At 43.1% G+C, this 13,041-nt stretch overlaps 2 protein-coding genes across 3 annotated transcripts; both read left to right on the top strand.

The window, feature by feature from the left end:
• Positions 1 to 600: 600 nt before the first annotated feature.
• Positions 601 to 2,842, top strand: LOC127002297 (uncharacterized). The gene is made up of 4 exons (XM_050868110.1): positions 601 to 1,296; positions 1,412 to 1,534; positions 1,778 to 2,497; positions 2,762 to 2,842. The coding sequence occupies exons 1-4, from the start codon at positions 601 to 603 to the stop codon at positions 2,840 to 2,842; spliced, it is 1,620 nt and encodes a 539-aa protein (XP_050724067.1).
• A 123-nt stretch (positions 2,843 to 2,965) lies between these two features.
• LOC127002104 (methionine aminopeptidase 1D, mitochondrial-like) lies at positions 2,966 to 9,845 on the top strand. 2 transcript variants are annotated; one of them, XM_050867670.1, is made up of 6 exons: positions 2,966 to 3,253; positions 4,681 to 4,900; positions 5,838 to 6,029; positions 6,732 to 6,882; positions 7,766 to 7,876; positions 9,050 to 9,845. In XM_050867670.1, the coding sequence occupies exons 1-6, from the start codon at positions 2,979 to 2,981 to the stop codon at positions 9,256 to 9,258; spliced, it is 1,158 nt and encodes a 385-aa protein (XP_050723627.1). In that variant the 5' UTR covers positions 2,966 to 2,978; the 3' UTR covers positions 9,259 to 9,845. The 2 variants fall into 2 exon arrangements, with proteins under 2 accessions (XP_050723627.1, XP_050723626.1); XM_050867669.1 differs by having other exon boundaries at positions 4,678 to 4,900.
• The last annotated feature ends 3,196 nt before the right edge of the window (positions 9,846 to 13,041 follow it).

The following is a 13,041-nucleotide window of genomic DNA, read 5'->3' as shown; positions in this document are numbered from 1 at the left end:
CAGCCAAAAGGGCATCCTGGTCCGCCTTCTGCGCCTCCCTAGACTTCTCCACTTCACTCACAAAAACCTGGCTATTCTTCAGGAAGATGGTCCGGCCCCAGGCCCCTCTCATGTTCCCCCTCCACCACAACGGGTTCCACTAGCTGGGATGCCCAGAAGGTGGAACACCTAGCTTCACACTTCCGCACACGCCTGGGCTCCCCGGACCCGGTCCCTCCCCCCATACTACCCCAACAGTCCACCATCCACCCCATCGCCCAGCCTTTCTTGATCCATGAACTCGCCACAGCCATAGCTGCACTGCCGGTGGGGAAATCCACTGGGGATGACGACGTTCCCAATGAATTTCTCAAACACCTCCCAGAGGCCTACTCCCTCTTCCTCCTTCAGCTCTTTAACCACAGCTGGCTTTCTGGCACTTTCCCTCATCAGTGGCGCCACGCCATCACCCTTCCACTCCCAAAGCCAGGGAAGGACCCCGCCTCACCCTCCTCCTACCGACCTATCAGCCTTCTTTCCTGCATCAGCAAACTCTTTGAACACCTCGTGCTAACAAGGCTTTCTTGGTGGCTGGAACACAATCATCTCCTTCCCTCTAACATGTCTGGCTTCAGGCCCCGCCGAGGAACCATCGACACCCTCCTTGACCTAGACCATCATGTTCAGGAGGGTTTTGGCCGGGGGCGCTTCACGCTGACCGCCTTCTTGGATCTCGAAGGGGCCTTTGATTCTGCCTCCCACAATGCTATCCTCTACAAACTCTCCTCCCTGGGCCTCTTCGGCGCTCCTCTGCTCTGGGTCCGCTCCTTCCTCTCGAGTCGCACCTTCTCCGTCTCTATCGGGACCACCTTCTCCCACCCCTATCCTATCCGCAGAGGGGTTCCCCAAGGCTCACCCCTAAGCCCTCTCCTCTTCAACGTTCTTCTGTCCGACCTGCCTTCCCCTCCTAGCACTCATACCTTCCTCTATGCGGATGACATTTCCCTCCTATGCTCCGCTCCTTCTCTTCCTGAGGCACAAACCCTCCTCCAAGGGGGGCTCGACGCCATCTGCCAATGGTGCACTCAGTGGGGCCTCACCCTCTGTGCACCAAAGTCGTGCCTCATGTGCTTCACCCGTCGCCGCATCCCCGCCATCCCTCAAGCACACCTCACAGGCACAGTCATCCCTTTCCGCACAACACACAGATTCTTGGGTCTAGTGCTGGACGGCCCTCGCCTCACATGGAAGCGCCACATCAGTGCCCTCCGATCCTCCTGTCTGCCCCGGCTGAACCTCATGAGGGCCCTGGCGGGTGTCAAGGGGAGCCGACAGAGCGACGCTCCTCCACTTCTACCGCGCCTACATCCGTAGCAAAATCGACTACGGATGCGAGGTCTACGGTTCAGCCTCCCCGTCGCTCCTCCGCCAGCTGCAGGTGGTGCAGAACACCGCACTGCGGATAGCCCTCGGCGCCTTCAGATCGTCTCCCACCCTGGCCCTGCAGGCAGAGGCGGGCCTTCCCTCACTAGACCACAGACGCAACACTAAGACAGTCACCACCTTCCACAGAATAACATCCTCTCCTCACTCCTCCCTTCACACTGTCCTGTCCCAACACCAACCTGACCCACTTCCAGCCCCACAGGCCTTCCACGCTCACACGCCATTCATCACCCGAGCCCTCTCTATCTACACCGCTCTCTCTGTCACCCCTCCATCCTTCTCCCCCCTTGCGCACCTCTCTCCCCTAGGTCCATGGTTCCCCCTTCCTTCATTCATTTCCCTACACCTTCAGATACCATGGACCAAAGCAGACTGTCCTCACCAGGGAAAGGCCCTCTTCCTGACTCTCCTCTCCACCAAATACAGGGACACCTTTTTCATCTTCACAGACGGCTCACACATTCCCTCCCCTCCCTCCACTAGTGCGGCCATATACCTCCCAACCCTACACACCTCCACCAACTGGAAACTCCAACCCCACACCACCATCCTTGGGGCAGAGCTTTTTGCCATCAGGGAAGGCCTCACAGCAGCAACAACGCTTCCCCCACACCTATCGGTCTCCCTCTTTACTGACTCCCTCACTTCCCTCCAACTCATCTCAACTCACAGACCTCACACACATCACACACTATGCTTTGCCATCCACTCCCTCCTGGCACAGCTGACCTCCGGGGGCAGACGGGTCCACCTTCAGTGGGTCCCTTCTCACATAGGCATCATGGGCAACACAGTGGTGGACCAAGCTGCCAACCTGGCACACACACATCCCCAGCCAATTCCCAGCCCTCCGGACCACAGTGACCTCAAGATCCACCTCCGACAGTCCTCCAACCGCCACTGGACCACCAGACTGACGATAGACCTCAGACAGCTCACCCTCGGCCACTACAGACACTCCCCCGCCCAGCACTGGCGCCCCTTCTCCCCCATTCGCCCCCTGGACACAGCCATCACCCGTCTCAGGATTGGACACACCCGCCTCAATGCCCACCTGCACAGACTGAACATAGTCCAAGACCCACACTGCCCATGGTGCCCCACACAACCTGACACACCAGAACACCTCCTCCTCCACTGCCCAAGATTCCACTCCCTCCGCACCACCCTCAAAGCATCCTTAACCAGTCTCCGTATTCACAGGCCAACCCTAGAGGACCTGCTGGGCAGCGACGCCCTCACCCCCACCACTGCCTTCCACGCCCTCAAGTGCACGCAAACCTTCCTGCAGAAGTCGGGGCAACTCGACAGGATCTAACTCCCGCCCTGGTGACAGGACGGCCAGCACAACCAACAACTCCTGATAACAACTACCACTGACGGGGCTCTAGAGGCTGTGGGTCCACAGCCTAAATAGCCCCATAAAACACCCACGAAGAAGAAGAAGAAGAAGAGTGCAATCTAGCGATTTTGGGGGCTCGTATAGCGCGATTGAAAAAGACGGAGTTGGCAACGCTACAATAACAAACCTCGTCCTCAGGAAGCCGCACGTTATGGCCGGCGGGGTGGTGCGCGGGGCCTATTTTCCCTTCCTATCAGCTCCCGGGAGGAAGATACTGACCTGCGGGTGTGGCGGAGCGGCAGACACGCTGCTGACACCCTCCCGTGCGTCCTCCTGGAGTGTTGACAGCCGCGGCGGAGGAGGAAGGAGGGAAGGGGGAGCGGCCAGGCCAAGCTCACGGTCTTACTTCTCCTCTTCCTTTTTTCGTCCTTCTCCATTGTCTACCTTGACCCCGCGGCATTGTGGCGTGTGGGACATATTCCGAAGGTGTGTGAGGCTGTGTTTGTGTCTACGCCCTTTGGTTATTACTCATATTTGCATTTCGTGACATTTCGTATTTTTCTAGAATTACACCGAACTTATTATTATTATTATTATTATCATCATCGTTTAAGATTCGTTTCAGGTCCGTGCCAGTATCTCATTACCTACCTTATGAAATATCAGTATCTCTTCATATATCTTTTCTACAAACCTTCAACAGTCATGGAAACGCTTTGAAAATCCAATTCAAGGACGTTTTTTTTACTCTTGAAAATAGGGGATAATGTTTGCGAAAGCGTGTCACCTCCTCTGGCGGCGGTGCAGCCGGTGTTGCGAGAAATACCTCCTTGCTGAAATAAGTCACATATACATGTGGGGGGGGGGTCGTAAAGTTCGGTTGGAGTAGTTTAAATATGCTCCCCAACCCTAAACCCTCTGCGAGCTATTTTACAGCTGCGGCGGGTGCAGCGTCGTTGCGGCCGCCGCCAGAGGAGGCGACGTGCTTCCGTAAACATTATCCCCTATTTTCAAGAGTAAAAAAAGTCCTTGAATTGGATTTTCAAAGCGTTTCCATGACTGTTGAAGGTTTGTAGAAAAGATATATGAAGAGATAGTGATGTTTCATAAAGTAGATTATGAGATACTGGCACGGACCTAATACGAATCTTTACCTTATTATCTTCTGCAGGTGTGTGGGGCTGTGTTTGTGTCTACGCCCTTTGTTTTTTACTTACATTTGTATTTTGTGACATTTTGCATTTCTCTAGAGTTATACCCAACTGATTATTATTACTGTTATTATTATTATCTTTTGTAGGTGTATAGGGTTTGGTGTGGCTTTATACCTGTTGTTTTTATCTAGGTATTTGTATATATTTTTTGATATTTTTTTTTCTTCTAGAATTACACTTAACTGATTATTATTGTCTTATTATTATTATTATTATTATTATTATTATTATTATTATTATTATTATTATTATTATTATCTTCCACAGGTGTGTAGGGCTCGGTTTGTGATTATATCTGTTTTTATCTATTTGCATCTGTTGACATTTGGTATCACTCTAGAATTACACCCAACTTACTTTGTTGGGGGCACTTTTTCATAAATATTAGTTGTATTACCACACCCATAGCAAGGGTATTAGGACTTATTCTTGGGAGGAGGTGCATAGTGACTTCATAATTATCCAATAGGTTACTATTTTAGTTGCAATCAGGTGTGCTAGGTGTATTTAGGTTCTTTTAGTCTAAGAAGGCATGTTTTGTAGTTGTGTTAGAGTGTTTACCCTGTTTGGTTATGTTACCCTATATTGAATAATCTTTACCACCGGCAGTGCTAACTCATATCTAATTATTTGAAGTTGTGTTCGTGTGTATATACCTGGTTATATTCACCTTAATAGAACAATCACTATCACCAGCAGGGTCAACTTTGGGAGCTATTCCTTGCTGGACAATGTGGGGGAGGTGTCTGCTGCCCAGCTCGTCCCTGAACACATCCCACGGCCGCCCTATGCCGAGACAGGCCAGCCGCCGCCGCCACCCGCCAGTGCTGAACTCCACAGCAAGGAGGGTATTGAGGCCATGAGGGCTGCGTGTAGTCTTGCTGTTAAGGCGCAGAACACTGTGAGGAAGAATATTAAGGTATGAGGGCTAGATCAATGAGTGAAAGGAAATTATAAAGAGATGGTTACATGAAAAAGTTAGATCAATGAGAGAAAGGAAGTGATAAAGATCTGAGTATATGAGGGAAGGTAGAGAAATGAGAGAAAGGATATTATATTGATCTGGATATATGAGAAAAGTTTCATCAGTGAGAGAAAGGAGATTACAAAGATCTGGTTATGGTGATTTTTTATTTTATTTTATTTGTCAGTCATGCTTCATCTTCTGATTGTCCATAATTATTCTGTTGTGTCTATATCACCTCTTTATCATCTTAATTTCAATGTGACTGGATCCAGGTATATGAAGGACATGATTGATTTTATTTAGTTCTTCATTTCAGGCCAACATGGCTAGATGAGAGATTTATGAATGTAATTTTTACATTCATTCATTTCTATGTTTTATTTATTAGTTATATAGGTAGAAATCCAGAAGATATGATTGATTTTCTTTATTGACATTGGTATGGCTGTAAAATATTTATCTAATTTATTTTACATGTTTACATATATTTTATTCATGTATATTTATTTACTGATTTCTTTATTTATATACCTGTATACATTAATTAATGTAATGCTTTTATTTTGTTTTAATATAAATATTTATCCATTTATTTTTCCATGTATCTTCACTTGATGATATTTAGTATTTATTTACTTATTTTTTTATTTACTTACTGATTTGTTTAAATGTATACATTCATTTATTGTTTCATATGGTTGTTAAAGAAATATGCATATGTTTATTTTCTAATTATTCATTTCAATGTATATTTTTCATACATGTTTCTGTTTCTTTACTTACGCTTATTTGCTTGTATACAGGAATTTATTCACTTTACTTATGCTTATTTACTTGTATACAGGAATTTATTCATATTACTAATTTAGATATATTTTTATTTCCTCAGGCTGGTATGACCACGGCAGAGATCGATGAGCTGGTGCACCGAGTGGCAGTGGAGGGCGGCGCGTACCCTTCGCCACTCAACTACCTCGGCTTCCCCAAGAGTGTGTGCACCAGCGTCAACAACGTCGCCTGCCATGGCATCCCCGATGACCGGCCGCTGGTTGACGGGGACATTATCTCGGTGGATGTGACGGTGAGTTAGTTAGCTTTAGGATCTGTGTGGGGTGGTTGATTAGGGGTGTGTTGGGAGTTAGTTTGGGGGAGAGGGGGGTTAAGTTGGTTTGGGGATGTTAAACGATGATGATGATGATGGGGGGGTGATGGTGATTTTAGTTTTGTGCTTAGTTTTGTGTGTGTGTGCGTGCACGTGTGTGTGTGTGTGTGTGTGTGTGTGTGTGTGTGTGTGTGTGTGTGTTATCTGTTGCTGCTGCTGTTGTTGACTCTGGTTTATGTTGCTATTAATATGTATTTCATTTTCAGTATGATTTTGCGTTTCTTTTTCCTTTTCATTCTCTATTCCTTCATCCTATAGTTATTAAAAATAAATGAATATAAAGAAATGTATATCTATGAATTCTTTGTGTATATGTATGTGTGTTTGTGTTTAAAGGATAAGACTTTAAATCTATAGAATCAGTTTTATTTACTTACACCTCAAGCTAACCTAATGCAACTAAACACAAACCACTACTCCTTTATTTCCAGCAGTAAACCTCTTCTACCTAACCTAACTAAACATAACCCCAATACTACTATATTCCAAGCCATACACCTCATTTACCTAACCTAACTAAACCTAACTCCATTACTACATTTTATCCAACCATGCAACTCATCCAATAACCTCTCAACATTCTTAAATCAACCTCTTTTTTTACCATTTCCTCGCCCACAGGTATACTTAGGGGGTGTACATGGGGACTGCTGCGAGACATATTTAATCGGGGACGTTGACGAGCCTGGGCAACATTTGGTGAGGGCCGCCAAGAGGTGTCGCGACGAGGCCATATCTCTCTGTGCTCCTGGAATCCCATTTGCTGTCATTGGTTCGTAGTTTATTTATCTTATGCACTTCCTCCTCCTCCTCTCCCTCATTTATCTTTTCATTTTCAGTAGTGTCATATTCCATTGATTTTTTTGCTCTTTTTTTATTTCTGAAGCTATTTTTTGTGCTGTGTGTTAGAGATAAGTGATTGTTTCTTGAAGTCATTTACTGTTTTTTTTATTTGAAGTAGTTTAAGTGTATTGTGTTTTAGGGATAAGTCATACTATATTCAAACCCTGATTTATTTCTTGTTATGAATGGTCTTCTGAATTTGTTATGCCTGGAAAAGCAGTAGTAAGATGGTAATGTATTTATCTATTATATTTTTATTTTACTGTAATAGAAATTTGTTGTGTATTGGTAATCTGTGTGTTGGTTTAATTTATGGTCTTTTAATATATGGTTTTATCTCTGACTCTCACTCAAATATCCAGGAAATGACAATTCTAAACAAATATATTACTGTCTATATGTATCTAACTCTGTGCATTATTTTTAAAGCCAAGTTTAAGGTATTAATTTTTGCATGGATGTTAATTTCCCAGGAGCATGAGTTTATTCTTTCTTCAGTCAAACATATTTTTTAGGAAGGTCAACATATACATGAGATTGACTCTTACAATGTTTTATATTTCACTATAAATGGTCTCAGTAATAAAAGGCACAAGGCTCATCCAGAGTAAACCACTTGTAGCTTTTCTTATTACTGAAAAGAAACTACTGAAGGACACAAATAATATAAAAAGCCCGCCAGAGTAAGATTTTTGATAATTTAAGGAGTGAGTGCGATTCCTCTCCCTCTGAAAGCTCATCTAAGGTTAACCATTTGTAGTTTTAGTCGGATTTTTGATAGCTTAGAGAGTCCCATCCCTCTCCCTGTGCAGGTAACCGCGTGGAGCAGGTAGCCAACAAGGAAGGGGTGACGGTGGTTCCCTGCTTCATCGGGCATGGCATCGGCAGCTATTTCCACGGCCCGCCGGACATATACCACTGTTGTGAGTATGCCCGGGGTTGGTATGAGGGCTTGCATGTTTCTAGGGCTAAGCAATATGTGTAGTATTGAAGCTTTTGTGTTCCTTTTTTTATTTATTAATTTCTTGCTCATAATTTTTTGCTTTTTGCTCATTCTTTTTTCCTGCTCTGCTTCCTTTTGCATTTTAGAGAGTAAAGATAATATTTTTCTCTTGTGTTGCTTTTAATGTATTCTAATTTATGCTGATGGTCTCTAGAACTTGCTGAAAAACATTGCTTTACATGATGGACCACTTAATATATGCTTTTTGGAGTAAATTACATATAAATACTTGGTTTTGTTTAGCTGGTGTCACACAAGCACACTTGCACACTTGTTAACTGCTAATGAATGTATGGTGATTTATAGTCAGGTTATATTTTGAAGTACTAGCTTATTGGGGTTTCCTTATTTTTCCTTTTTATCTATCTACTGGTACAAAATATGTGTTGTTATGCAAGTTAGCCAGCATCCCTTTTACTCTCTTCCTGTCTTTCTTAACTGTTTGCTGCCTAACTGTTTATGAAGAGGACGTTAAATATATACACAGCTGAAGTCTATTTACTGCTGCATGGAGAAAAAATTGAAGTACGCTTACTGTTAACAGCTTACCCATCCTGTGCATGTGTGTTGCTGTTAAGTTAAGAGATGAAGCACAATGAAAATGGTGATGATAATGGTGATGTTACAAGATGATGATACAGCTTGTTTTTTCCTCCTCCTCAACCTCCTCCTACTCCTACTCCTCTTATTTCTTGACCTACTTTTTGTTCTTCCTATTCTTCTCACCTGCTCTTCCTCCTCCTCCTTCAACCTCATCCTCTTTAACTCCCTGTTTTTGCCTTTCATTCTTCTCCTTTTTGCTTCTCCCTTCTCATCCACTATACCTTCACTACCTCCTCCTCCTCAATCCTTTCTTCTCTTTTACATCTACCTCCTTTATTTCTTTTCATTTTCCACTCTTTTTAAACTATTTCATCTATCCATTCCTATCCCTTTCCTCCTCCTCTTTCTCCTCATTTCCCTCATCCTTCTCTACCTTCCATTCTTCTCTTTACCACCGCCACTACCACCCTTATCCTCCTCCTCCTCCTTTTCTTCCTCATCCCTTACCTCACATCCTCCTCCTCACCCACCACCACCACCACTGCCACAGACAACTTCTTCCCCGGGGAGATGCAGCCGGGCATGACCTTCACCATCGAGCCAGTGATCGCGCAGGGCAAGGAGGAAGTGCTGATCCTGGAAGACGGCTGGACGGCAGTCATGACGGACAACGGGAGGGCTGCACAGTTTGAGCACACCATCCTGATCACCGAGACGGGCTACGAGATACTGACGGAGAGTATTCGGGGGTATAATTAATAGGGTTGTGAGGGGGCAGATACAGGTGGAGTGAATTCAGAAGGGAGTGTATTGGTATGAAGTCTGCCCAAGTCGTGTGAGTCAGCTGATGAAGGTATTGATGTTTGCATAAATTACCGGAAGAATCAATTGCCAAGTTAGAAGGAAAGGACAAGTAGAATGCCTCTTGAGTGAGCTGAAGAATATATTGATGTTTAGATTACCCACTGAAAGAATTGATGGCAGAACTATTAGGAAAGGAGTCCCATAAATGAGAGTGTTCTAATGAAGGGATGAGGAGGGTGGTGCTCTATCATCATCCTCATTAGCTGTGTGAAGGTGTGAAGTAAGTGATCCAGCCATGCATTAATTCAACAAAGGAAAATACACAATGAAAAGAAGTGTTCCATCATGTAAAGTATAATTATAATCTGTCAAGTAATTAATGCTTTGATTATTGGTCTGTTATTTAATTAGTTATATACATAATAATGTTTCTGTGTATATTTATAATTGCATATGATGATGTACATAATTGTTATTGCATACTGATATTTTGTCACAAGGCAAAATGAATGAACTTTTAAAGAAATGAAGATGGTTGAGTATTCTGTGTTTGTTTTAACTTATCATATTTCTTCCTATTACAGCAAAAGGAGGGAGATTAAAGGAGCAAATCAATGAATATGAAGTGTACACTTTATCACTATTAACTATGATTGAAAATGATTGAATATTGTGCTTATCATATTTTCTTTCTATCACAGTTAAAAGGAGGGAGATTAAAAGAGCATATGATTGAATGATTGAATTTGAAATGCATAATATATTGCTTATAACTATGATTGAAGATGATTGAATATTCAGTGTTTATCATCTTTATTACATTTTCTTTATTACAGCAAAAAGGAGGGATATGAAGGAGAAAATAAATAAGTGGGTAAGAACTAGACCTTAGTGAGATTTTAATAGTCTGTAGTGATAGTATTTGAGTATTTTTGAGAACTTTTCATTATAGCAAAATAGGAAAGAGTACCTAAATTGAATAAGAATAGATTGATAGTTTTGATTTTTTTTTCAGTATTTTTGAGAATTTTTCAGTATTAAAAAAATAGGGAAGTGACACCAGAAATGAAGAAGAACTGCAGCTTGATAGTTATAATTTTGTTTTTATTGTTTAGTATTTTTGAGAATATTTCATCATAACATATCTGTGCCAGGTAAGTAGGCTATGTTTTCCTGTTCTTCTCCTTTTTACCTTTACCGCTTTGTAGCGCTTCTTATGTCCTACTTCTCAACACTTCTATACTTCACACCGTGCACTTAGTGACTTCACAATGCACACTAGCTTATACATTTCACTCTGAACCTAGGTGTTTTCTGTTCTTCTCTTCCCCTGACTTTGCTTTTGTTAATAGTGTCCACTATAACAGGGTTGTCAGATAGCAGGCTTGTTGAATAGAGTAATTTTAACGACAGCATTATGAATGTAAAAAAAAAAAAAGATGTTTAGAAACAGTGACAGATCAAACTATTTGGAGTACCCAGCTACGACTGTCAATGTATTTATATGATTTTTATGTGAACATTTCTCCCTCTCCTTATACTATATCTTATTTATTTCCTCTTTTTTATGTCTAATTTGATGATGTTTATAATATATTAATGTTGGAAAACCTTTATTTATCACAAAAAATATATTTAGCAGAAAATGTGCATTAAAATACACAAAAAATAACATTTTAGTTGGGAAGCCCGGGTCACTCTCCACCAAGGGCCGGACCCAAGAATAATAAGGTTGCTAACCGACCTTGCCTAGCAACATTGCTTTCTCAGTTAACAACATAGCTCACGCTTCTTGGGTAAAACCAAACACTATATAGTCTTTGGGTAAAACCCCCAAACTCGGATGACTCATCGGGAGTCGTCGCCAAAGAATCCACCAAGCCGCCAGCACCGAAGCAAGTATACTTGCCCGTGGCAGGACTGCGGCCCAGCATCAATCGAGACGGCAATGGTGCTGTGCGGGGCCTATTTTCCCTTCCTATCAGCCCCCGGGAGGAAGATACTGACCTGCGGGTGTGGCGGGGCGGCTGACAGGCTGCTGACACCCTCCCGCGCGTCCTGCTGGAGTGGTGACAGCCGCGGCGGGGGAGGAAGGAGGGAGGGAGGAGGAGCGGCCAGGCCAAGCTCGCGGTCTTACTTCTCTTCCATTTTTCGTCATTCTTCCTTGTCCCCGCGGCACTGTGGCGTGTGGGACATGTTCCGCAGGTGTGTGGGGCTGTGTTTGTGCTTGGTTTTTAGTACTTTTTTACTCATTTGTATTTTGTGACATTTCGTATTATTCTAAAATTACACCCTACATTATTATTATTATTATTATTATTATTATTATTATTATTATTATTATTATTATTATTATTATTATTATTACTATTACTGTTATTATTATTATTATCCTTACGAACCCTAGCCATGCACCTCTGGCAAAGTTAATACTTTCATCATGGATTTATTTTTGGTCCCTGAATACAGTGCAATCACAAGTGACTTCCGGAAAGGAGAAAGAATCCAATTCAGGGACCATTTATTGTTGAAAATAGGAGATAATATCTCTGGCGGCGGCCACGGCGACGGCACCGCCGACGCAGCCGCAAAATAGCTTGCAGAGGGTGTAGGGTGGAGGAGCATATTTAAACTATCCCAACCGAACTTAATTTACGACCTAACAGCTAACGGGGGGACTTTGCCCCCCCCCCTCATTTATATGCGACTTATTACTGCGAGGAGATATTTCTCGCAGCACAGCGCCGCCGCCAGAGGAGGCGACGCTTTGTGAATTATTATCCCCTATTTTCAATAATAAATGGTCCCTGAATTGGATTCTTTTTCCTTTCCGGAAGTCACTTGTTACTGCACTGTATTCAGGGACCAAAAAGAAATCCATGATGTAAATATTAACATTGCCAGAGGTGGCTTGGGGTTTGTAAATATTATCATTATTATTATTATTATTATTATTATTATTATTATTATTATTATTATTATTATTATTATTATTATTATTATTATTATTATTATTATTATTATTATTACTATTATTATTATTATTATTATTGTTATTATTATTATTATTATTATTATTATTATTATTATTATTATTATTATTGTTATTATTATCATCATTATTATTATCATCATCATCATCTGCAGGTGTGTGGGGCTGTGGGCCGTAGTATTAATCTTTCCCATTCCCTTTCCGTCCCCATCCCCATACGCGGGTCTGGGGTATGAGTAAACCAAGATCTATAGTAACAGGTCTCCTCACTTTACCTCCACTGCGCAGCCTGTGACGTCAGCTGGCTGTGAGACAGTGAGGAAGACCTTATCCTTTTCCTCCTTATTTTCCCCATCCTTCCTTACCTCCCATTCTCCTCCTCATCCACCCCTCCCCCCTCTTATCATACTCCTTATTTCCTCATCCTTTCCTCTTGTCCTCCTCCTCTTCACCACTATGTCCTCTACCACCCTAATCCTCCTTTCATTTTCCTTATACTTCTTTATCTCCTCTCCCCTCTACCTATCACCACCATCACCTCCCTTATCCTCCTCCTCCTCCTCCTCCTCCTTCTCTTCCTCATCCCTTACCACCCTCATCCTCCTCTTCATTTTCCTCAACCATCTTTACCCTATCTATTCTCCTCCTCACCCGCCACCACCACCACCTCCGCCGCCACAGACAACAACTTCCCCGGGGAGATGCAGCCGGGCATGACCTTCACCATCGAGCCGGTGATCGCGCAG

The sequence above is a fragment of the Eriocheir sinensis genome, chromosome 22 (assembly GCF_024679095.1).
Source record: "Eriocheir sinensis breed Jianghai 21 chromosome 22, ASM2467909v1, whole genome shotgun sequence".
Taxonomy (NCBI): domain Eukaryota; kingdom Metazoa; phylum Arthropoda; class Malacostraca; order Decapoda; family Varunidae; genus Eriocheir; species Eriocheir sinensis.
The sequence above is the reverse complement of the archived record's forward strand: the minus strand, read 5'-3'. Positions and strand labels throughout refer to the sequence as shown.